Source organism: Elgaria multicarinata, chromosome 14, assembly GCF_023053635.1.
Source record: "Elgaria multicarinata webbii isolate HBS135686 ecotype San Diego chromosome 14, rElgMul1.1.pri, whole genome shotgun sequence".
Classification (NCBI taxonomy): Eukaryota; Metazoa; Chordata; class Lepidosauria; order Squamata; family Anguidae; genus Elgaria; species Elgaria multicarinata.
Window position 1 is genome coordinate 1,010,085 of NC_086184.1, and position 23,941 is coordinate 1,034,025.

Below are 23,941 nucleotides of genomic sequence, written 5' to 3' on the forward strand. Positions count from 1 at the left end.
ATTCTAAAACACAGTAATCTTGCAGTAATCTGTATGAATTACACCTCGGGACTGCCATAAACCACTCTCTCCCAGCTGCAACACTTCCAGCAAACCCTTTGGGATTTGCATTAGTAGGTTGTTGTTTTAAAAATCTTCCACACTTAATAAGAACCGAGTTAGAAAGAACAGAAAAATTGTTTGCTACTACCTTTTTGAGTTTTGGAGCAGGGGTAAATCAACAACTGGTGCTCAGTACCAGCTATATAAAAACCTTGGATTCAAATTGATTTCTATGGGCAGCTCCCATCCTTGGGGAAATGTTAAAATAGCTCCAGAGCAAACCATAAAACGGTTTGTGCAGATTCTTTGTAGCCTTTTTATATGTGTCTCTTCCACCACCGTCTCTCAGGATTCCATGCCAGGCTCCTTGTGGGGTGTTCCTCTTTAGCGTTCCCCCCTAAATATTGTTTTGCACATCTGCCGGTACCTCACTCTGATGTGTGTGTGTGTGTGTGTGTACAGGAACAAAGGTTTCCTTTGCATCACACTACATGTGTGAATCAGCTCACTGATACAAGGATGTTTGTGTGTTACCACCCAACTGTGGATTTGCGAAGGGCTCCTCTAAATAAGATAATTAGCATTTTGTGTACTTTCTGTATTTTAGTTCCCTCTGACCTGTTTACAACACACACACACAACTTTGTGTGCTTATAGACTTGTAACACAATATTACACTTCTTGCATTCAATAAGTAGACTGTTCTTGAAAAGATTTGCCATGTAGTTATGTGGTAGTCTTCAGGGTGCCACACCTTTTTTCCATAACAGTGGAAGAATTAACAGGTCTTCCATGCTCCTGCAGAGGGGAAACTGATTTTGTGCTCTTGGCTTCATCAAGCTAGGTTTGTCCCTAAAGACAACTTAGCCCAGCACAGCCACCACATGGGTCGGTTTCATTTCTTTAAATTGCAGAGATTTGCTCTGTGTTGGAAGCCAAGCTGGCCAAGACAGCTCAAACAGCACCTTCTTAAAAAGCTGGAAGACCCCAGCTGAATTGTCTAGGGTCAAAACATACCTGCCGTGCTTTGGAAGGCTGATTTATCTTATTTTTAGATGCAAGCTGTTTGCATTAAAGGAGGTGGATTCTCTAGCATTAAAAGCATAGTGTAAACAGCCTCCCCCATCTTGGTGCCCGCTGCAACACCAACAAGGTTGTAGTCTAACATACCTGGAGGGCATCAGGTTGGAGAAGGGTGAAATGAACTCCATCCCAGCAATTCAAAGCCAGGCCTCAGAGGTAGATGGGAAGGAAGGAAGGTCCTCCCTCCCCTACGCAGGGCAGCCACTTTGCCCGTGAGTCTATTTTCCCTTCATCATTCCAGGATCTCACTGACTAGCAGAGATTTGGGGAAAGTTCACAAGCAATGCCTAATCCATAGCAACAAGCACCGTATGGCTTCTCTCCCCTCCATTTTGAAAGGTCAGCATCCCTCCACCCCCCCACCCCCCCACAGACAGAAGGCAATGAATTAAAACTAAAAGCATCAACACCTTTAATTATACACAATGTAAAAGTTACACTTGCCCTTGGTCACCTTCCCATTGTAATGTACAATACTACACAGTTAGCATGTAACTCAAGGGCTGGAGGGTGTCCATGTGTCCTCTAGCGCACAGAGAACTCCTTTGCTTGTGAAGACCAAACGCTGCTCAGACGTCACCGCTTGGTTTACGTGAATTCAGTAACCTGGAGACTCCAATGATTTGAGATTAAAAAACCTCAGGAAAAAAAGAACTCCTTCTTGTATAAATATCATTTACAAAGAATACAAAAATAAAGTCGGTTGTACATTTTAGATTGTTTGTGGCAGTATTACTGTGCCTTAATACTCAAGGTGAGATTATATCAAACAGCACGCGCACGCACACATACAAGCCTGCACAGCAGAAACACAGACATTTATTTGTAGTGGTTTCTGTGCAAATTTCTTCGAGAGATCTTACAAGGAAGTCTCCTCTTTGGCACTTTGGGCCTGTAAAGTTGCATTTTGCCCAGATTGTAAACTCCTGACTGAGTCTAGTAGCAGATGGGAAACCCTGAAGCTGACCAATCCCAGCCACAGAACAAAGAAAACCAGAGATCCTGTGGGGCTGGGGGATTAGAATCATCACTGAAAACTTTTAAGTTTAAAAACTGTAACCCCCCCAATTTAAGGGAATCCTCGCAGCTGCAGAAACCCAGCACAATACAACTTGGGGGAAGAAAAAGTGCTACTTAGAAAAGTGTGCAGAGTGAGACCTTGACTCCCAAGTTACACGTCCTAGCCTCCTGCTGGTTTTTAAACTTTTTATTTTTAAAAGCTCGGCTTGTTTTACGCAAGGTCACCCAGGACTCTGACATCAGAGCAGGCTTTAAACAGCTCTGTTGATGCCCTCCTCACAGGCGTTTCCCCAAAGACACAGCAGCAGCCAAAGATGACAAAAGTGATCTCTGGGGCATCACAGCCTTGACCTTGCGGGTGCTGGGGCTTTCGGCTGAAATGCTGCGGTGGTTCCCAAAAGTCACACAAGTGCAACACCGCACGGGGAACCCGGAACAGTTCAAGCAAGTCCAAGGGACTGTTCCAGCTCCCAGCGCCACTAACCCCAAATACAGCCTGGGTTGGGTTCATGTACGGACACAAATGTGGAAAATCCAACCAATGGCCTCACGATGAAAAAACCAGGCACAGAACTGAAGGTGGTATTTGTGGGGTGTGGGAGCTCTCCCCAAAGAGGAAATGTGTCCAGAACAAATAAAAGTTCCTTTTTTAACACACAGCGTCAGAAACCACAGCTCTCCACGTGGAGACATTCCCTGAACAAGGACTGAAGCCAATTTGCTGGTCTGGCTGATTAGAAACATCTGGCAACGAAAACCTGGGTGCCAGTTTCACACACCCCGGGACCTACTGTGGACAAAAATGCCACAGAACATTTTTGTTGCCTGGCACAGAAGGCCCATGAAATGAATGGCAGCGTCAGAGCTGGAAGCGGCTCAGAGGTCATCTAGTCCAACCCCTTGCTCAGTGCAGTATGCAGCCACAGCATCCCTGTTAGGCGGCCACCCAGCCGCCTCTTAAATACCTCGAGCAAAGGAGATTCCCACCCCCTCCTGAGGCAGCCATTCCAGTGCTGAACAGCTCTGCTAGGAAGATTCCCTCCTCCAGGCACCGGCTGAACAGCCCTTTGCTCATGTCCAGAGACACACTTTGCCTCTTTCAAATGCATGGACAATTGTGCTCTGGTTGTTCTGCTGCCTTTACTGCTGCAGGAGGCTTTAAGCTAGAGAAGAGGCCGCAAGGGATCTGATTCCTGCTTGCACTTAGCTTTTGGCAGACACAAAGGCTGACTGAGGACGCAGCAGCCTTAAACTCTCCTGGATTTTCACACTCAGCCCTTGGTTAATGCTGAAGCATTGTGCTATTGCAGGTTCATACCTTGAGGTCTGCAACAAGCAGATACATGACTTACTAGTAAGATCAGGACCACTAGCTGTTTGGGAAGTTCCTCAGAAAGGAGTACTTTTTCATAGGATAACTTTGCATCAGCCCAACTCTGTAGGGAAGATCTTGCAAATGTTGGATTATGGAAACAAAATCAGAACACAACCCCCACTGATGTGAATGCCTCCTCATCTCGGTCCCATGCTGTCTTTCAGGGGGAGAAACTCTGTTTGTTCCACCAAGGGATGCTGTTCCACCTGCTCCCCCCCCCCCCACACACCTGGAGACTTTAAAAGCAAGGTGGGACCTGAAGTTTGAGAGGTGCTGCTTCAGGAGGAGAAACATTCCAACCAAGTTATTCCCCCCCTTATCTGCTCTGTTTTGCTGTAAACTTGTATTTAGTATACTTTTGAATATTATTGTGATACCATTGTTTAGTATATTGCTGAATATTGTAGTTTTCATTTTTGTAACCCCCCAGAGAGCTTTAGCTATTGGGCGGTATAAAAATGCAAGAAATGAAATGAAATGAAATGAAGCTAATGTGACCCAAGTCCTCTGCTCACCTCTCTCACACATGCACCCTAAATCAGCCTCCTCTAACCTAGCATCTTCCAGATGTTGGACCACAACTCCCAGCAGCTGGGAATTTCAGTCTTAACACATCTGGAGGGTGCCTGGTTGGAGAATGCAGCTCTAAATTAAATGCACTCTTGTCCTGTGGAACTACCTGGGGACACAAGAACAGTTGTTTGCCTAATTATAAAACTCAATTCTGCTTAGGTTTCTAGTCCTCATGGCTCAAGGTGTTACGGAACAAAGGAATGAATGCCGAGGCCCTTGGACAGGGGTTCCAGTGCCCCTCCTCCAATGGCTCCATGCCTCCCACCCCTCACAAATGCTACCACACACTTTCCATTCTCTTTTTCTTTTGACCTTCAGTCTACAATGCATCTCTCAGAAGTTGACCCCCCAAAAAACCAAATTTGCAAAGGCCATGTAAAAAAAACTGCACATGTAGCTTGACAGCAGATCTCAGGAATTTTGGGTGCAGAATCCAGCATGCTGTTATGCCAGCCTTCTCCAAGCTGGAGCCCTCTGGATCTCATGACCGGATCTCCCATCAGCTGCAGCTGGCGTGACCATTGGCCAGGGGCCACGATTAGACTCCTGGGCCAAAGCAGGCTGGGGAAGGCGGCTTGATGTAAGAGCCATCGCTATGCAAACATTTTGCCTGTTACTGCCCGAAGGTCTTCAACACAGAGGATGTTTACCTGCCGCTGCATCTTCTTAAAAGTTGCCAGCAGCTGACACCCGCCCAGTCCCCGGCTCTCTGCAAACTCTGCTCTGTGGCCACCTGGCAGGCCAAGCGTGACTTGGACCTTTGGGCTATCTCCATCCCCCACCCCACCCCACCGGGTAAGGGAGCTCTTTTTGGAACATATAAAGCCTGCCTCAAGTCAGGGTGTCCTCAAGGGTCTACAATACGGACCAGGGAAGAAGAGGCCACCCGCACCCCCACCTGCCCACAAAAAAGCTTTGACAAAAGGCCGCTGAGTTACCAAACTGAAAGCAACATCTGAGCTCAGTCCCATGCGTGGAAAATGCTTCCTACCGTCTTTAAACCTCTTCACTGGAACCCTAATCCCAACGCCTCTCCGCGCCCACAACACCCCCGCCCAGACACCCTGCCGGCAGCGTTCCTTGATCTGATACCCTCCCCCTTCAGATGTGCTGGACTACAACTCCCATAAATCCTACAGACAACTATGTAGCCCAGTGCATCAGGGAGGCACCAGCTTGGGGAAGAGAAGCCCTGAAGCAAATAGGCTTGTTGGCCTAAAAGGCAGGGCTGCGTGCTATGTGATGCCACAGATTTAAAAATGAAGATTCTAGTCCTTGTGACAGTGAAGATCAGCGTGTGAGCGTGGCCTGGGGGCAGCCTTGCACACTAGAAAGGAAGCTTCTTTGAACAAGACTCTGTGCCCACTGAATCGTCACGCATTCCCCCAACCCACCTGCCAGGGCAAGGAGGAAGGAGAGCGTGTGTCTCACTTTAAGGCTTAGCTCCGAGGCGGAACCACGAAAGGGACCCCTTCACCTCCCAGTCAACCCACCAGGCTTGCCCCCTGGGCGGCCCAGACCAGCTTTCCCCAACCTGGCAGCCTCCAGATGGGTTAGAACACAAATCCCCATCATCCCCCATGCAGCCCACTGAGGAGCAGAGAACACCTAGCGGTTCCCCCCTCACAGCACAAAGTCTCGGGGCTTAAGGCAGAGGCCACCGTCCTCCCGCCCACTTGAGGTCTGAAGCGTGGACATGGCCCACTCCCGCAGGCAGAGTGTCTCCTCACCGCAGGGCAGCCCCGGACATCCCAGCCAACGAGGCTCACGGGACCTGGGCCTGCATCTTCTGAGGCCACATGGGCCCAGAGACCGCTCCCCAGGGACCATGACGGAAAAGGGAGGAAATGGGGCAGCTGGGCCACGGAGTCGGCAGGCCTGGGTCTGAAACGAGGGACATGAAGGAAAGCAGGAGGGCTATGGGATCCTGAAGAGGGGAAGGAGGAGGGGGCGGCGGCCCCCGCTGTAGGCCTTGCTCAGCATCTGGGAGGCTCCTTGATCCGAGGAGGTGACTCTTCCCCACAGGCCTGGGGGCGGGAGGCCTTCAGGTTCCACAGTGCCCAAGCCTCAGGTGCTATGCTGTGGGAAAGGAAGGATCTTAGGGTGCTCCCCACCCCTGGGAAGGAACCCACGGCTCCCCGACCCATCACACAAAAAGGCCACAAACCCAGAGCTAAGTGGAACCCGCCTCTTTTGCTGGCCTCTGAAAGAAAATAATAAAGAAGAGAGCTCCCAATGCCTGCTTGCTGTCACCCCCACCCCCGAGTGCTTACACCAGCCTTCTCCAAGTTGGCCCGCTCCAGCTACTGGGAGTTGTAGTCCAAGACATCTGGAAGGCACCAGGTTGGGGAAGGCCGGCCAGCATGCCAGGCTGAGCGGAGACCTGCCCTCCGAGCCCCACAAATCCCAGGACAAAAGGAGCAGAGGAGCAGGGAGAGTTGTGGCTTCCAGGCTTCTTTTGGCGGGGGGGGGGGGGGAAGCTGTGAAAGATGCCAGGAAGCTGTCCCACGATGCTTCTGTCCGGGAGCCCCACGCAGGCATAGCTTGTGCCCTGCTCCCTGCCGCCACAGACGCTGCCCTCTTTCTTCTGCCACCAAAAGGCACACTTGGTGAGCTTGATACAGGGAAAAGGAAATGGCTTTCGTAATGTCCCAAGCCAGGAGCTGCCCCCCCACCAGCTGTCCCCATGGCAAGGGACTCAAGTGTCAAGAAGACACCGGTGGGCTTCCCAGCGCTATGCTAAGCTCCAAGGGAGCAGGGCTGCAGGGGCGACTGTCGTGCAGCAGCCATGACTGCACGGGCCGACTCCGACTCCTCCTCCGTCGGCCGTTGCTCTCCTGGGAAGGCAGAACCTGTAAGGGCGGCGGCAGCAGTGGCAAAGCCCTTCCCGTGCTGAAGCGTCCAAAAGGCTGCCACCGCCGCTGCTGCTCACGAGTCCTAGTCAAGGCACTGGTGCTGGAGCAGGAGGGCGCCAACGGGGCGAAGGCGGGACCTGGGCCATCTTCTGTGCCGCGGCCGACGTCCGGCAGCCTCTACACGAGCAGCCCCAGGCGGGTCACTTTGGCCGACAAGAACGTGTGCAGCACGAACACGATGGGCTTGGGGCAGGAGTGCAGCTCCAGCGTCTGTGGGGGAAGAAGCAGCGGCCCAAGACGCGGGCGGGTCAGCCCTTGGCTCACGCGCAGAAGGGGAGACCTCTCCAGCTGCCCACCTCTAGCCTTGCAATGGCCGTACTGACATGTGTAGCATTGCAGAGCATTCAGGGTCAGCCCACAACGGAGTGGGGGGAGGAGGGTGGAACCTCTGGCCTCCAGGAATTTGTAAACCGCCCAGAGAGCTTCAGCTATGGGGTGGTATGTAAGTGCAATAAATAATAGTATGTCTACCACAAAACAGAGCCCCCATGCTCAGGGGCAGCGTACCCCACTGAATACCAGCCAGTGGGATGGCTGATGCCCTCATCTCCCACCTGTGGGCTTCTGAGAGGCATCTGTCTGGCCACTGGGGGAAGGAGGATATGGGACCCCCCCCCCCAGCCTGATCCAGCACAGCTCTTCTCATGTTCTCAGTGGTGCCCGTTTGGGCACATGACACAAGAGGTCCTGGCTGGGGATGCAAATCCAGGCGTGCGCACCCGCGCACTCATCAGTGACCAGAAACATGGCTCCTTGGGCTTCCTGAACATCTTCCTTATATCTTAGGTTTGAGGACTCTCTGCGATTGTTTGTGGTGAAATTGCGGTGACTCGCCTTGAGTCAATGGGCTACGGCAGGCTACGGCTGTAAATAAAGCTCGTCTACTAACACGGGGGGGGGGGACCTGAGGCTATCCAGGTGTTTTGGTTTACAACTCCCCTCACTGCTGGCCAGGGCTGGTGGAGAGCTGTCGCCCCAAACACCTGGAGGGCCACCATTTGCCCACCCACCCTGGCTTAAGGGAAGGCACGGAAGCAGCTCTCGCTGCCCCCAACATGGGAGGAGGAGGAGGAGGAGGAGGAGGAGCCCCTGAGTGCATCATCGATGCCGCCATTTGCCCTCTTTCCCTTTAGGCCTTACTACTCACCAGCTCCCCCTCCGGACCCCCAAAATCCAAGTAGAGGTTCCTGATGCCGTCGTCTGCAGACATTTTTAGCTTCTCGAAAGGGTACCGGAAAAGGACGCTGGCGGAGCCCGCCTCTTCCCGGGAAATGGTGAAGCCGTTCTCGTAGTGGAGCATAAGACGGACCTCCTGGTTGCTCAAGACGCAGCCTAGACGGAAAGAACACCAGTGGGCATTGGGGGGTGGCGGCCGGCTCACGCCCCTCCGGGACAAGCTGCAGCAAACACACACGCTCACGCTCACACAAAATGAAAGATATCCAGAGATATACTGGAGAGGGTGGTCAGGGCCATCCCGCCTGCACTGCTGAGCTCCTCCCCCCCTCCTCCCTCAACTGCAGGCTGTGTGTGTGTGTGGGGAGAATTCCACCAGCTCAGCTAAAAGGATCTCCCCACCCCTCTTCCCATTGGCTTATCTGTTGTGTCTTTCTAGACTGCCAGCCGACGAGGAGGGCCCGCCTAGTTTCACTGACTGCACGCAAGCTGCATGAGGAGCGGCATAAAGATACTTCCAACAAATCATCACCATCACATTTCGCTGTGTGAGAATGTGTTGTCGCCACTGCGCGGGCATCCCTCAGCTTCACACCAGACTTCCCGCACTCCATTCTCATGACCTAAGACCCGGCTCTATCCTTCCTCACTCTGGACCAGGGAACAGACCTGAAGCCTCGTCTACCGCAGCCGCCGTCGGGGACAAAGGAGTCGCCGTGCCAAACCCAGGAGACCCTCGCCTGCTCTGAACGTCTACACAGCTGGGAGGGGTGCCTGTGTCAGGGAACCTTGGGAAGAGACGATCGCTGAGCCAGGTTACGGCAAGGGGGGCGTCCGGGCACCTGTGCATGTTGCATCCTGCCCTGGCCATGGCTCAGTGGTCGGCCGCCTGGGATGCCCACAGAAGGTCCCAGGTTCACACCCCGTTTCCAGTGGGGCCTCTCCACTGAAAAGGTTCTGCAAAGCAGGAGAGGGGGAAGACGTGAGACCCCAGAGAGCTAGGAAGGACGGCCTTCCCCAACACGGTGCCCTCCAGATGTGTTGGCTGGGAGATTATGGGCAATGGTGCCCGGCAGATGTGCTGGACTGCAAGCTGGGGGAGGCAGAAGGGCCGCTCGAGCGTTCGCAATTGCTGGGTGAACTCAGCACCTCTTTTGCGCTCTCCCGCTTTAACTAACGGCCAGTCTGAATGCTTCGCCATTCCCTCCCTCCGTTTGTGCATCAGCTATCTTCCACTGGGGTTCTGGATCACTTGTAGGCAGCCCTTTCAGGCTGGGGCTACCGGACTCCTTCCTTCTTTTGTCGGCAGGCCTCAGGGGGTCCATGAAACATTATCCGTGCAGAGGAAGGAGAAGGATTGGCAGGCTGAAAGCAGACCCTGCTGCGGAAGAAAGGGATGGATGCGGCCGTGGCCGAGGAATTTCAGGGGCCGGCTGGCTCCATTCTTGCGGGGGGTGGGGCGGGGCGGGGCTTTGCGTCCTGGGTACAGAATGTCCCCGAAAAGAGACACAACATGCTGCCTTGGGTTTCACTCTACGCCGCCCTTAAGACGATGGGATGCCGGGACCTTGCCAGGGCACCCAAGGCCACGCAAGGACAGCAAGAAGCGGTTAGTGGGCAGATCAAAGGCATCCGAAGGCAGCTCGTTTGGCTCTGGCTGCAGGACGCCCTGGGGCCGAACAGCCCTGCTGGGCCACGGCGCTCACCGGTGCCCGTTCATTCATGAGGGTCACCTACTCCTGGAAAACCAACACAAAGGCGTTTGGGCTGGGAGGGCGACGTCCAAATGAGTCACAAGCTTTAGTTGCAAAATTGAAGGTCAGAACAAGGAGCGTGAGAAAACTGCCCAGGGGCGTCTCACGAGCTGCTTGCAATTTCTGCGAGCTCACAAGAGTCAGAGCTGGGCAGGTTGTGTGCGGGGGGGTGGGGTGGGGTGGGTGGGGGCAGCAATGCACAACTGTGCTCTCCTAAACCCAGAGGGGAGTCCCGGGCACTTCCTGGGCTCTCTCACCTGAAGGCCGCCTCGCCTCGCAGCCAGGACGGCGGCGGCGGCAGAGGGTGGCCTGCTCAGAACTGCTGCTGGACTCTAGAGGGAGCCCGAGACGCGCGGAGGAGGAGCCTGTTTTTCCTCTGCCTCTTTAAAGAGGAGATCCAGAGCCCAAAGGGCTCGCTGGGATCTTCCAGCACGAAGGAAGTCTGGCGTTCCTGGCTGCCTTAGACGGAGTCAGGCCCTGGGCCCCTCTCTGCTGACAGGCAGCGACGTCCCTCCAGCGTTTCAGGCAGGCATTTTCCCAGCCCACCTGGAGAGGCCGGAGATCGCACCCGGGACCATCATGCAAAGCGGGTTAAGCTCTGCTGCCGCTCAGCTGCAGGCCCTTCCCTGGGGTGGGGTTTTTTCGATGCTGGATCTATTGGGTTGGAGTTACGGGGGCGGGGGTAAACCTGGGACCTTTGGCATGCAAAGCAGGGGGCTCTAGGCCCCCCCCTGCTCCCATCCCCACGTGGCCCCTCAGGTGTGTCTTTTACATCTATCTGAAAAACAGAGATGTGTATACACACGCACGCACGCCCCGGACGCCCAGCCCCTGGGGTTCCTCCACCGACCAGCCAGCCCATCCACGCACCAGCCACTCAAGGCGGGCCCCTCTGCTGTCGCTTCCCGTGGTGAAGGCGGGCGTTCCGGCCTGGCCGTGGGCACCGTTTTGCCCGCCACACCCTCCGAGAGAAAAGGGACAAGGGTGGCCGAGCCAGGTCCGGCGCTCCTCCTCCTCCTCCTCCTCCTTCTGAGCGTCGTGCCCAAGGTCTGGCTGCCCCACGTGCTCCTGGGCCTTCAGCGCTGGAGGCCACACACACACACCGGTTCCAGGCCCCGCTCCCCCGCGCCGTTCGGAAGATGGAGGCGGCCTACCTAAGGATACCTCCTTGACGAGCTCTGCGGCGGCGTGGCAGCCTTGCACCAGGATCCGCGTCCAGGAGGAGAGGTCCCGGTGCGTCTCCACGCGGAAGACGTGCATCTCGATGCCCTGGCGAGAGCCCGTCCGCGTGGCAAACGTCAGGTCCGACCCCATGCAGGGCGACCTGTGGCCCGAGCCCACCAGCCTGCGGGGGTGGGGGTGGAGAGGAGAGGCTTTGTTAAGGAGAAGGCTCAGCAATCACAACCGCGGGAGGGAGGAGGAGGAGGAGGAGGAGGAGCACCTGCCCTGAGCAAGGGAGGGGGCCTCCTCCTCCTCCTCCCGGGTCCGAATGCTGCCAGCAGGGCATTCTCTCTATGAACTCCCTCATCCGGCATGGCACCCAGGGACACACCGGTTTTGCAGACAGGGCTCCCCCTTCCTCCAACCCCCACACCAAAGCAGCAACCCCAAGTGGTGTGGAATGTAAGCCAGAAACCCGCCCGAGAGCCAGGACAGGCGGCTGTAAACCCGGGGCAGCACAGAACCCCAGGGGTGGGGGTGGGTTGCTGGCTGAGGCGAGAGAATCTCTTTTCCATTGGAGTCTGGGTGGGGGATGTTTGGGCGGCAGCCGGATTGAATCCCGCTGCTGCTGCTTGCAGGGCCTCCAGCGCCCTCTGCCAGCAGACACACCCTTCGCAGCGCGGAGGGACGGCTTCCACAGCCGGCCCCACTGCTGCTGCATGGGCCTGTCCAGGCGGGGGGATCTGCAAGCCCCCCAGCGAGACCCCAGGGCTGACAGGGTTCGGTCTCAGCTCCCCTCTTCTGGGCCCGGAAGGCCAAGCATGCTGGGCCCACAGCCAGCCCCCTCGTCACACCTGCCCCCCTCCAACCTGCTGGGCATTGAACACTCAGGCCACTCTGGGAGGGCCGTGGTGGCCCACGGCCACTGGGCCCCAGAGAAGTCTCGCGTGGCTGGTGTCAGTATTATTATTATTTATTTATATAGCACCATCAATGTACATGGTGCTATTTACGAAGTGCTGGAAAGTGGCCCGGCCTCTGGGCCCCTCCCAGCGGGGGCTCTTGCCACCATGGGAAACCTTCGGAACCAGCCTGACCCACGAGCTCCCCTTCCCGAGCCCCACGGCCAGCTGGGTGGACTCTGGCTGGCTCAATCTTCCTTACGCCCTTAGCATGTCAATTGCCGCGCTCTCTCCAGCACGCACACTGCAACAACTCTACAGCTTATAGGGCTTCCCCCCAGTAAGTTCCTAGTCCTCAAGGTTTCCAAGGAAAACGTGACACTCAAGCATTGCCTAACGAAATCTCAGAAGATGCGATAAAGTGCGGCGTGGGGGAACCGGAGGTACGCTGAGTTGGGCAAATATGTACCAATTCGCTGCAGTTACGTACAATCTATCGAGGGTGTAGAACTGAAAGTCTGGGTAGCATCAGACCAATCCAGGCCAGCCTTCCCCAACCTGAGTCCCCAGGGGAGCGGCTGAGGGGCTAGTCCCGACCTTCCGAGGGACCCTTTCCAGCCTTGCTCACGGACGGCCACTTCCCTGGCCACCAACGCCAGGTAAATGACTCCAGGAAGCTGACAGCGAAGGCCCTTGTAAGATGCCCGAGGACGGCACTCCCCCACCCAGCCCCCCAGCTGACCCACGCCCTCCCTCCTGGGCTGCCAAGGGGCCACAACGCAGAGTCGGAGCAGGTGGGGCATTTTGCTGACTTATCGGCAGGGCTGCTTCTGTCCTGCCTCGGCTGGAATCTCGAGGGCATCTCTGTCCGCAGACGGGCCGTGAAAGAGAGCTGGGCTCCACAGGCCCCCCCTCCCACCTCCCTGCATGCCTGAAGCCCCCCGCCATTGCTGCCGCCTACCTGGTGGCAAGAAGCGGGTAGCTGTGGCATGGGGAGGCCCAGGCATCTCTCGTCCACGGCATGCAGTCATAGAGCAGCAGGTCCTTCTCCGTCACAGCCATGAGGACCGGCCGCCACTGCTGCCGCCCCCCGTCCAGCCGGGCCTGCGGAAGCCGAGAGTAAGGGGGAGATGCTGACACAGGCAAACAGGGGTGGGACCCCCCTCTGAGGAAGCGTGGGAACACACAGGAGGAAGGGAGGGAGGGAGGGAGGGAGGGAGAAGACTGCCTTGGCCAGGCCGTGGGGGGGAAACAGGCAGTAGGGGCAGCAGGGACAGCAGCAGCAGTGGGGGGCAAGGTGCGCTCCCCCCACCCCACCAAGGCTACATCTCCCCTCCCCCCACTATCTGAAACTGCTTCAGGTATACACACAGGAGCATTTTAGCCAAGGGGGGCGGATTCCCCTCTCCTTGCTCAGTTCCCCAACTTCCGTCTTCACGCTTGCACAGAGAGAGCCTGGAGGGGAGGGGGGCTTGTCACTGCAGCCTTTCCTCCCCCTACTCAGCTATTTCATGCACAATGGCGCTATGGGGGGGAGAGAGACGGTGAAACCGGTTGCTGGCGAGAGGGCGTAAGGCAGGGGAGCGGAAACACACCCGCCCAGCCCACAGGACTAATCCAGCACCCCGGGCTCCCCAATCCGGCCCACAGAGCTTCTCCCGGTTCCTCCGAGGTGGGGGTCACCGGTGGGGATTCCCTGCTTCCCCGCCCAGCCGGGGGATGCCCACGACACCACCCAGACCGCAGAGGGCCTGAAGTGGGGGCAATCTGGCGCCCTACCGGAGAGGAGTCCCGCGCCCCTGCCGTGAGAGCACAGGGCCAAGAATCCAGCCTCTTCCGCAAAGCCCAGCCTCTAGCCCACACCCTCCCGGCTGGGTTCACACGTCTCCCAGGGAACAAGCAGCTGGTCTCGCTTTACTCCCAAGCCAGGGCTGCCCCAGGCCTGTTGCCATCGGGGTGGAGCCCGGCCTGGCAGAACAGGCTCCGGAATGTTTGCCCGTCTCCGTCTAGGCCAGCCTTCCTCAACCTGGGGCGCTCCAGATGTGTTGGACTACAACTCCCAGAATGCCCCAGCCTGGCTGGGGCATTCTGGGAGATGCAGTCCAACACATCTGGAGCGCCCCAGGTTGAGGAAGGCTGAGATTCTAGGCCAAGCGGACTCCGATGACGGCATGGAGGAGGGCAGCAAACCAGCGCTTGTTTCACCTCCCCTGCGCTGACGTCCAGGCCGCGGGGCACAAGGCAGGCCCTCCACGCCCCGGCCGTGGCCCCCTGCCCGCTCACCTGCTCCGCCAGCCACGTGATGTGCTTGACTTCCTTGCTGCTTCCTGGCGTGTTGCTGGCAGCTAGCATGGCGTTGAGCTCAGCCAGGACCTGCGGGAGGAGAGCCATGACGTTGGTGTGGATGGCCATGAACCAGGAGTGCGCCGTGGCCGCGTCCTTGCAGCGGAGGATCAGGGTGTTCCTGCTGTCGGGCGAATGCAGCTCAATCAACCTGCGGGGGAAGGGAGGGCCAAGCCCGCTCAGAGGAAGGCCTGCCAGGGGACGCAGACGGATCCGGGCTGCCCCGGGGCCTCTCTGCAGCAGCGGCTACGAGTCCCAAGGGCCATGGGCAGCCTCCACCATCAGAGGCAGCGTGCCAAGGATGGACACCAGTCGCTGGGGGACGTGGCCGGGAGGGGGGCGCTGTTGCACCCGTGTCCTGCTCGTGGGTCCCCGTGTGAACCGAGTGCTGGACGAGACGGACCCTTGGCTCCTCTGAGGTTCATATGGAGCCACTCTCCTCCCTCTCCTCCGTGGCTGCAAAGGAGACCCACCCAAGGCCAGAGTCAGCAATGGGCGAGGAGAAGCGCAGGACTACTCAGTTGGAAGGGGCACTTTAGGCCATCCAGTCCCACCCCTGCTCACCCCCACTTTCAGACAGCCCTGGGGACAGCTGCCCAGTCTGCTTGGAGGCCTCCAGCGACAGAGAGAGATACACACGCACACACGATGCAGTTGTTTCCCTTGCCTGACTGTTAGGAAGTTTTTCCTAATGTTCAACCGAAATCTGCCTTCCTGTAACTGAAGCCCGCTATTTCGTGTCCTACGGTCTTGTGCGATCATCGCCTGGTCTTCTCTTCCCAAAGCTGAACAGACCCAATTCCTTCCATCTTTCCTCCTAGGACTTTAGTTTCTGGTCCCCCGACCAGAGAGTTCACAGCATCTACGGCCAGGACCCCGTGGGGGAGGCGCGACCTTCCACCGCTTCCATTCGGGAAAGGGCCACTTCACGAGGCCACCGGCCAGTTACGGCCACGTGTGGTTGAGCGGCAGCGCCCTGGCCTGAGCTCCCAGTGCTGGCTCCCGGGGGCAGGATTAGGCAGGGCCTCCAGCTCTCTGCTTGGCATTCTTTATGGCACCCATCGTGCCCAGGCCTGTCCTGGCTTCACCTGGCATCAGCGTTCCCCCACGCCCGCTACGCCAGAAAGCCACAGAGGAATCCAACCTTTCCCTTGACTTCTGTTGCTCTACCCCGGGGGTGGGCAGACTTCCGCCTTTGTACTTTTACTAGAACTGGGAGTAAAGAAAATACACTCCACATTGAAGAACTCCGAGCTCAGGGATTTTGAGCGCCAGAAGTGAACGGAGCAGCTCACGGTCCTTTGCACACACACAAAAACACCAAGTGTTCTTCATTACAGCAGAAGAGTGGAGAGCGAGAGAGGCCTGGGTCGGGGTGGGGCGCGGGCAGAGAACAGCCATCTTGTTGCTGCCACGGCCACTAAAGAATGAAGAGCTCTTGCTGAGGTCCTGCAAATCCCCCAGAGATCTTCCGGTCGACCCCAACCTGCCTCCTGCCCAGCTCTGCTCCACCCTGCGTTGGGCAGACGCTTCGGGCGCTGGGGTCTCCGCCGCTCAGCTGGGCCCCCTCCCTCCCTCCCCCTGACCCGTCTCTTGACAGGTGAAGCCAGGTAAGGGCGGGGCCCAGGCGAAGGAGCCAGCAACTCACTTAAGGGCAGCCAGGACCAAGGATCCTAGCCGGGGAAGTCTCCAAACGAGGGGGCAAAGGCAGCGGCAGCAGCGGCAGCAGCAGCAGCCCCCACCCACCCGGGGCTTTGGTTTCCAGCGTGCGGCCAACGCAGCCCGGCTGTCCCTCGGGGCCCCACTCCAAATTCTCTCCTGTGGCCCACTTTGTCTGCAGCGGGCGGGCGGGCGGCGGCGGTGTGGCCTTGTCTTGCGGTGGGGGGCTGGATCTGGTGTCCTTCTGGACGCTTCCAGCCCTGCCTGAATCCTTGATGCCGGCTGAACACAGAGATCCTCCCACGGCCTCTGAAGCCTCAGTGAGGTCTGGGAGGCTTCCCATGGGCAGAAGAGCTACTAAGCCAGCTGCCAGGCCGACTGCTGGGCCGAAAGCAGCCCCCCCCCGGCCCCCTCACCTGCTGCCACGGGTGTGACCTCGAGCGGCTCGCTCACGCGGCTGCCTTGCCGGGGGAAATCTGGCAGACAAGCCCCAAGCAGCAAGGCTGCCCTCCCTCGGGGGTCAGGTGGGAGGACAGAAGCAGGGGCACGGCTCCCACTGGGCTCCCAACGTGGCACGGGCAAGCACGGGTGCAAAGCCAGGGCAGAGGCAGCGCTCTGGGGGGAGGGGGAGGAAAACCCACCGCAGCCACTGACTTCTACCCGGATGAACTACGGCTGCGTTGCATAACTGATTTCACACTTTCCACACCCAGGCGGAGGTGATGTGTCTCTGACCCGACAGGACGTGCCGCCACCTGCCCAGGAGCGGATGCTGTTGGCTCTGCCGTCTGACCTGGCCCAGTGGGGAGGCGGCATCAGGCTCTCTTTACCGGCTGCGTTTGCCTGCCGGCCCGCCTGACCATCCTCATCTCGCCATCTATGCGCACATCCCTTTCCGTCGCCACATTTCCCAGAGAAGAACTTCACCAGCGTGGGCCCCATGAGACCCACGTGCCCGGGACAGCCAAGTGGCCACACGTGGCCCAGTTCCTGATCGGAACGGCCGCTTGGTGCCGTCGCCTCGGGCATCCCCGCCCCTCCCTGCCAAGGGAAGGTGCTCCGACAGCGAAGGGGGCCAGGGCACGAGACGGCCGTTTCTAGGGGCTCCGTCCCACCCGCCGGACCGCGTTGCACAGGCGCAGGGCTGCCACCGAGGGCTGCCACCCCGTGACACGAGCAGAACAAGAACCAAGACAGAACTGCGTTCACGGCCCTTTCACACGCAAAATCACGCTCAGGCTTTCTTTATGGTAGCAGCCTAAATCAGGGTGAGCAGGGAGGGAGGAAGAGACATTTTTTGTTGTTGTTAAACAACGGGGGAGTCAGAGACCTTCGGCTCACCCTTCGCTACTCCAGAGCAATACGAATAAAAGTCTTCAGCCTGACACCCCCAGGTGAGGCTTGGGTGTAACGCAACCGCCCTCCCGGCAGACGGCAACCATCCGGCAACCATCCGTCAGCGTTGGCCTTTCCCTGCACTGCTGGGCTGCTAAGGCAAACCTGGAGGGCCGCCAGGCCAGAGAGAGTGGAGGGGGTGGGGTGGGGTGGGGTGGGGGGCTGGCACAAAGCGGAGGGCTCGGGCGCACAGCCCATGGGCCGGCCCGCAAACAGCGCTGACGATTTGATGGGTGGATGCATCCGGAGCCTGTGTGCTCGCTGCTGGCCCCCTCCCCTCCCCTCCCCTCCCCTCCCCTCCCCTCCCCTGCTCCAAGAGCTGCTGCAGCCGGCTGAAACTCAACACCCAGCCAAGGAACTGGGGATGAACTGACACTTCCTCTACAGCCTGTCTCGGGCCCGGATTTCATCCTGCTCCTCCCGTGGAAGGCAGCCAGTGGGCGGATTAGGTTCGCATCCTGTGGACGCCCAAAGTGAGCGCGGCCAGAATGTCCAAGTGGGACAGGGCGGGACACCTCGCGGGGATCCAGGAACGGCCTTGGCTTCAAAGGCCCTGCCGGCCCACCGCTCTGTCCCCGAGAGGCACCAGCCACAGACACCCACACTCACACACCCCGGATGCTCCCAGGGAAGGCATGAGGGCTGATCTGCCCACCAAAGGGATGATGCTGTTGAACGAAGGGGATCCATTTCTGGCTTGGAGCTGCTGATAGAGGCGGACGCCCAGCAAAGCCACCGGAGACGCTGGCCACGCACTGGGGGCGTGGGTGGGTGCGCAGGACTCGGAATGGAGCAGGACACCTCTCCTCTCATTCCACCGGAGCTGCTTAGCCAAGGAACGGCCCAGCTCACGGCTGATGACGACGCCTGCCTCTCTCACATTCTCCCTCGGGAGCCGAAGAAGCCCAACACAGCCCTCAGTCAGGGTCTTCTGATGGCCCAGGCACCCCAGGCTCTGGCCCTGGGGAGAAGCGGCACGGATGCAAGTTCTCCTTCCGAAGGCAACCACTTAAGCCACACAGGGGGCGACTTCTATATGGAATCAGGCAGCTGCCCTGCAGGCGCCCCCCCCCCAAAACACACACACTTCCCCTCGGCTCATATTCAGCCCCTCCTCGCTTGTAAAACCAAAGCCAGAACGCGCAACGTTTCTCCATAATCGGTTCCGAGCACAGCACGGAATGTTTTTCTTGGCCAAAGCAAGGAGTGCTCTCAGACTTGCTTGTGCTCAGAGTAGGCCATAGTGCTGCGCAGGGTGGGATAGGAAGAGGACCAGGATGGATCCCGCCAGGGCAACTCCAGAGGAAACGGCTTTGGGGCCTCTTCCGACTCTGGCTCTACGACTCCTGTCGTCTCATGCCGCTAGTCCTCAGGGCAAACTGCCGCAATCTGAAACGCCTCCCGCCAACCCGCTTCAAGCCCGGCTCACCTGTTCTCCAGATCCGGCATGCTCAGGTTCCGCGCAGCGTAGCACATCTTCAAGGGGATCACCTTGCGGTCCTTGGCGGGGCTGTGGTGCTTTGGGGAGCCGGAATCCTCGCTGCCGCTGAGGCTGGGCGACTGCGGAGCCACCCCGTCCCACGGCAAGTCCGACACCAGGGAGGGCTTCTTGATGTACGGAGTGGCTTCCCGCATGTACTTCACTAGGAGCAAAAAGCAGGCAGGGAGAGGCGTTAGCCCGGGCCCAGAGCAGAGGGCTCCAGTATGGCAGCCGCCTCCGGGCTCAGGAAGGGGCCGCTCGAGGGCTCGGCGGCGTCCGCCATGCACCACGGGCAAAGGCAGCCCGGGCTGCTCTCCAGCCCCCCCGCCTTTCACGGGCGCACGGTCATCCGCTCCGTGTGACCGCTTGGCCCTCAGGCTGCTTGGCCTGCCCAGAGGAAAGCGCGGGACACGGTTATTCCACAGGAAAAGGTGCACCGGTGGGAGAGGATGAGTCACAGGAAGTCGTGCTTCCAGCTGGCAACGTGGAAGGGCCGGGGCAGCGGGCGCGGCGTGTCCTCGGCCCAACGCAGCCCACGGCGCTCAAAACTTGAGGGTCCGAGATGCGTTGGAGGTGAGGGCGGGAAAAACAAGAGGGGGGGCGGGAGGTGCCTTCACGCCTAGACCAGGTATTTCCTGGATTTGCAAGCTCATCCCTCTCCAACACACAAACACACACACTCCCTGTCTATGTTTCAGCAGGGATTGGGGTGGGAATTCGGAAAACAAGCTTTTTTCCTCCAGATTTTCCTGCTCCCTCCCCCCACCCTTCATGTCTCTACCCAGAAGAGACCAGCTATGTTCAGGCATTGCAGATCCACCTCTGAAAACCCAGGCCACCCCATGAGACCCAGGCCACACCAGCGTTGTTCGAGGATCAAGCCCTTCCCAAGCCCGCCTTCGCTCCTCTGCCAGCTTTCCAGAACATTTGAGGCTTCGGCGCTGACCCAGTCCACAAGCCCAGAGGAGCTCCCGCTGTGGGATCCGCCGTTCCTGAGCCCCTCCACTTCCACCCCACCCCACCCCAGCCTGGAGACACCTTTGGGCCTGCCCCTCATGGGAGACCATGGACAGGTGCTCCCTCCGAGTCGTGGAAGAGACGAGCACCTCTCTGCTCTGGGCCAGCTTCCTACCTGCCCTGGCAGGAGGGCAGCTTCAGTCAGGAATCGAAAGCTTTGCTCTTTTGCTTTCAGGAGAGGATTACGGCAAGCGCCCCCCCCCCCCCCCCGTGAACCTCATCCCTCCTTGTGCAGCTTTCCGTAAGAACCCATCAAGGAAACACGAGGCGCTCAGAAGGCTTCCTGGCCTGACAGAGGAAAGCGCCCGCTGGTAGGAGCCCGCCACGGGGGCAGACGGAGCTCCTAGGACTGGCCCTGTGGGCCAAGGACCGGGCGCCCAGAGGCAGACCGGAGGCTTCTGGGTGATCGCTCCACATCTGCCATGGGCACAGCTGCTTCCCTCTTTCCCATGCCAGGCACAATTCTGCCGGGCGAGATTTAGCAACCCAATACGCTGAAGCAGGCATTTTCTACGGCTGGCAGGCAGGCGGCGGGGGGGGGGGGGGGGGGGAGAGACACGGCTTCCACACCGGAAATCCAAAGTAAAGTTCAAAGCGGCCCATGAGTCATCCGCTGAGGAAGTGCAAAGCTTGTTCCCGTTATCTACTTGCTTGCCAAAGGCGGGGAGAAGGCAGCGGAGGCAGCGCACTGGGAACGGAGCGAGGCCCCAATCCTCGAAGGGCAGACCCCCGACGCAAGTCAGAGTCTCAGTCAAGCTTTGGAAAGCTGCCTCGTTTGCCCTGTCCCTCCAGAGCAGGGAGGCACAACCTGGCGCCCTCCAGATGGGTGGGACTGCAACGCCCATCATGCCCAGCCAGGGCGGCCTGCACTCCTGGTCTGCCAGATCCGTGGGCGAGAGCAGAGGAGAGACGCTGCCTGGGCTGCCCCCGTCTCTGTTCCTGCTCAGGAGCCCCCAAACAGCTCTCCCCCTGACTGTTTGGGGCTTGGCATCAGGGCGGCCGGCCCACTGCTCCCCTACAAGCCTTGTGTCTGCCCTGGCAGTGACAACTGCAGCCGCCTGGCTTCCCAAACAAGAGCCCTGGCTTCTCCCCACAGCCACAAGCCTTCCAGCAGCTGCTTCTATTTATAGCCCAAGACGCTTCCTGGCCCCGGACCATCTCTGCATGAGTGCCTGCTCTTCTTGACAGAGGGAAGGAGGGGGTCACCGGTTGCCCACCTGGCCCAGGACAGCCTGCTCTGCTCAGTGGCGTTTCTCCAGGTCTCTGGCAGAGAAGTGTCTTCCCATCACCAGCTGGAGAGGCCGGGCACTGAACCCAGGGCCCTCGCCATGCAAGGCAGGCCCTCCACCCACTGAGCCCTTCGTCTGCTACAGGAGCTGCCCAGGCTCTGCCTCCCCGCTAGATCCACCGTGACCCTCCCAAGCCCATAGGCCTGGTCCCACAGCCGGCCTGTACAACTGTACACTTGAGGCCCAGGTGCGCTGTGCCAGATCAGCCCAGGAGCCGCGTTGCCCATCAGGGCAGCAAGAGACATCTGGTGCGACGCCTGCTCCCTACCTCGACACTGGAGAGAGCACAATGTAGACTGGCCGCTTCCGTGCAGGAAGAGAAAGCACTCTGCACATGTCCTGGGTACAAGAGTTCCCAGCCTGGCAGCACCACCCCCTCCACCCTCCTGCCCCAACGGGCTGTTTCATCTCCCGTCATTGGAGGGCAGCAGAACACGAGGCCTCTCCTGAGCCCACGGAAAAGGCAGCGCCGGTTTCTCCGCAGTTCAGACACTCTGGAGCTCCCGTGGCACCCACTGAAGACACTGCGCGTGTCCTACCGGAGATTTCTGGGCTGAGCTGGCGCCACTCCTTCCCCGAGCTTCTCCCGAAGAAAGAGCGGTGCAGAGAACAGAAGCTACTCTGTGCTAGGCTGGAGAACGGGCAGCGCAAGCCTTCGGCAGGCCGAGGCTGCGTTTGGTCCCGGTTCACGCAAGCCACTAGTCCCTCACGTTCACAAAGGAGGACTCGCTGCCCTCCCCTGCCCTCGTCTTCACAAGGATAGAGGCACCCTGGAAAGGAGTGGAGCGGGGCCTGCGCTGGAGCAGGTGGGGTGCCCGGCCCTGCTCCCTCTTCAAGCTCTCTCCTCTTTGCAAGAACAGTAAAAAAGGGGGAGACCCTCTGCAGCACAAAGGAGGACCAGCAGCGGCCCCCAAACAGGGCCGACCAAAAAGAAAAAAGGTGAGGGCCTCACAGGGTGAGAAGGAAAGGAGTTATTGACAGAAGGACGCCTCTTCCCCATTCCTATTGCCTAATGTGTTTGGGGTACAACTACCCTTCATCAGAAACAACTAAAAGCGAATGAATATATATCATTAAACAAAAAACCTACGGTTTACAAAACAACGTTAAGGCTCTACAGTTTTCAACCAAGCACCAAAAAGCAGGGAAATTGGGAGTTAAGGCTCCCCAGCCTTAACGCCACATCCTCCTTAAGGAGGCAGAAAGTACCCGTAAGATTCTCATTCTCCCAAAGCAGATATAAACCATGAGGACAGGATGGAGAATAGGATATGCAGAGGTGACTGTGGGGTTGTGGAAAACTGATGACGAACAACTTAGAGCCACCTACTTCTCTTTTTTTGTTTAGAGCAGCCCTTCCCCAACCTGGTGCCCTCCAAAGGTGTTGGACTACAACTCCCATCATTGCAAGTCAGCATGTCCCATGGTCAGGAATGCTGGGACAGCAGGATGGGGAACGCTGTTCTATATCCTTATCAAACACAGGGGCTGCACAATATATTTTTTCTCACACACATCTCGCATAGAGCAGCATGATTGATAACAGAAGGGGCACTATTTGTTGCAGATGTAGAACCAGAGCAAGGGCCGGCACTTTCAACTTTTGGTCCATATCCTGCCCTTCAAAGAACCAATGTTATCACGCAAACGTGCAACAAAATGTATGATTTTGATTGTACGCAAACAAACGCTTTTAAAAATTCAAGTATGTTTTCGTGGTTAAGAAGAGTGCGTGGGGGGGGGGCGCCGTAAACCATGCAAACCTCACCCGTGCAGCACTGCACATTAATCAACATTCTAAGAAAACTCTCTGAACTCCACAATGTGGGCCTCCTTCATGCTTTGGGACACAATCCTACACATGTTCAGAGAGGGAAAAGTCTGTTAAAGTTGCTCAATAAAGAAGCAAACCTTCTCTGCTTTGCCCCTTTTGCCGCCTGAGTTTGTACGGACCCACAGCATGATCAGGAAGCAAAGGCCTTGAGGCAGCTCCCCTGCGCCCGCAAGGAAAATGCAAGGGCAAAGGGACTTGCAGGGGTGGGCTGGAGGGTGACCCATGGCTCTGCCGTGGGTGCTGCAGAAAGCTGAAAGCGACATCCTGCCCCTCCCAGCACAAGCGACTTTTCGGTCCACCTCCGGTACCAATCTGGCGTGGGGAAATGCCATCTCCGCTTTCCTTCGCAGACGTAAGGTGATCCCTGCCAAAGGATGAGAGCACCGGCTGGCCAGAACTGGGATCAACTTGCAGTCTGAATAGGCTGAAGCTTGTGATGTGCCCTGATGTCAGCCGTCCCAGCCGCAGGCCTCCCCGCGCAGCACCACTGCACAGGACTATCGGGCCGCCCCAAGTTCTCACCATTGGAATAGCAGAATCCCAAGACAAGCGGAACGGCAACAGAGGCCGGACGGCCCCTTCTCAAGGCTTTCTTCCCCCCACCCCCATATCATCAAGTGCTGGCGGATTCACGATTGCCCCACAGTCCAATGAACCGCATGTCCCAGGGCTATTAAGTCATTTTGCTTTGGGTGGAGGCAGCTGCCTGGGCTTCACGCCGCCAAGCCAAGCAAGGCAACCACATCTGACACGTGCACAGCTGCCACGGGGCCGTGGCGGGCGGTCCAATCACAGTCCCCCAAAGCAGGAAGCGGCCGGAGGAGCACGGCGGGCATTTGGGTCCCTGCTTTGAGTCCCCCCTGCTTAGCAACCGCAACTTGCGAGATTTCGTGGGATAAGGAAGGAAACTTTGCTGTGTCACA

The 23,941-nt window shown here is 58.1% G+C and overlaps 1 protein-coding gene across 1 annotated transcript in view; it reads right to left on the reverse strand.

Moving 5' to 3' along the window:
* Positions 1-1,513: 1,513 nt before the first annotated feature.
* SNTB2 (syntrophin beta 2) overlaps positions 1,514-23,941 on the reverse strand; it is a 31,205-nt gene continuing 8,777 nt past the window's right edge. Inside the window, exons 2-7 of the mRNA XM_063141456.1 lie at positions 18,828-19,041; positions 14,285-14,495; positions 12,963-13,105; positions 11,093-11,283; positions 8,156-8,340; positions 1,514-7,218 (exon numbers count right to left, since the gene is read on the reverse strand). Coding sequence (XP_062997526.1) covers positions 7,126-7,218; positions 8,156-8,340; positions 11,093-11,283; positions 12,963-13,105; positions 14,285-14,495; positions 18,828-19,041 — 1,037 coding nt within the window. The 3' untranslated portion in view covers positions 1,514-7,125. The remainder of the gene's footprint in view (positions 7,219-8,155; positions 8,341-11,092; positions 11,284-12,962; positions 13,106-14,284; positions 14,496-18,827; positions 19,042-23,941) is intronic.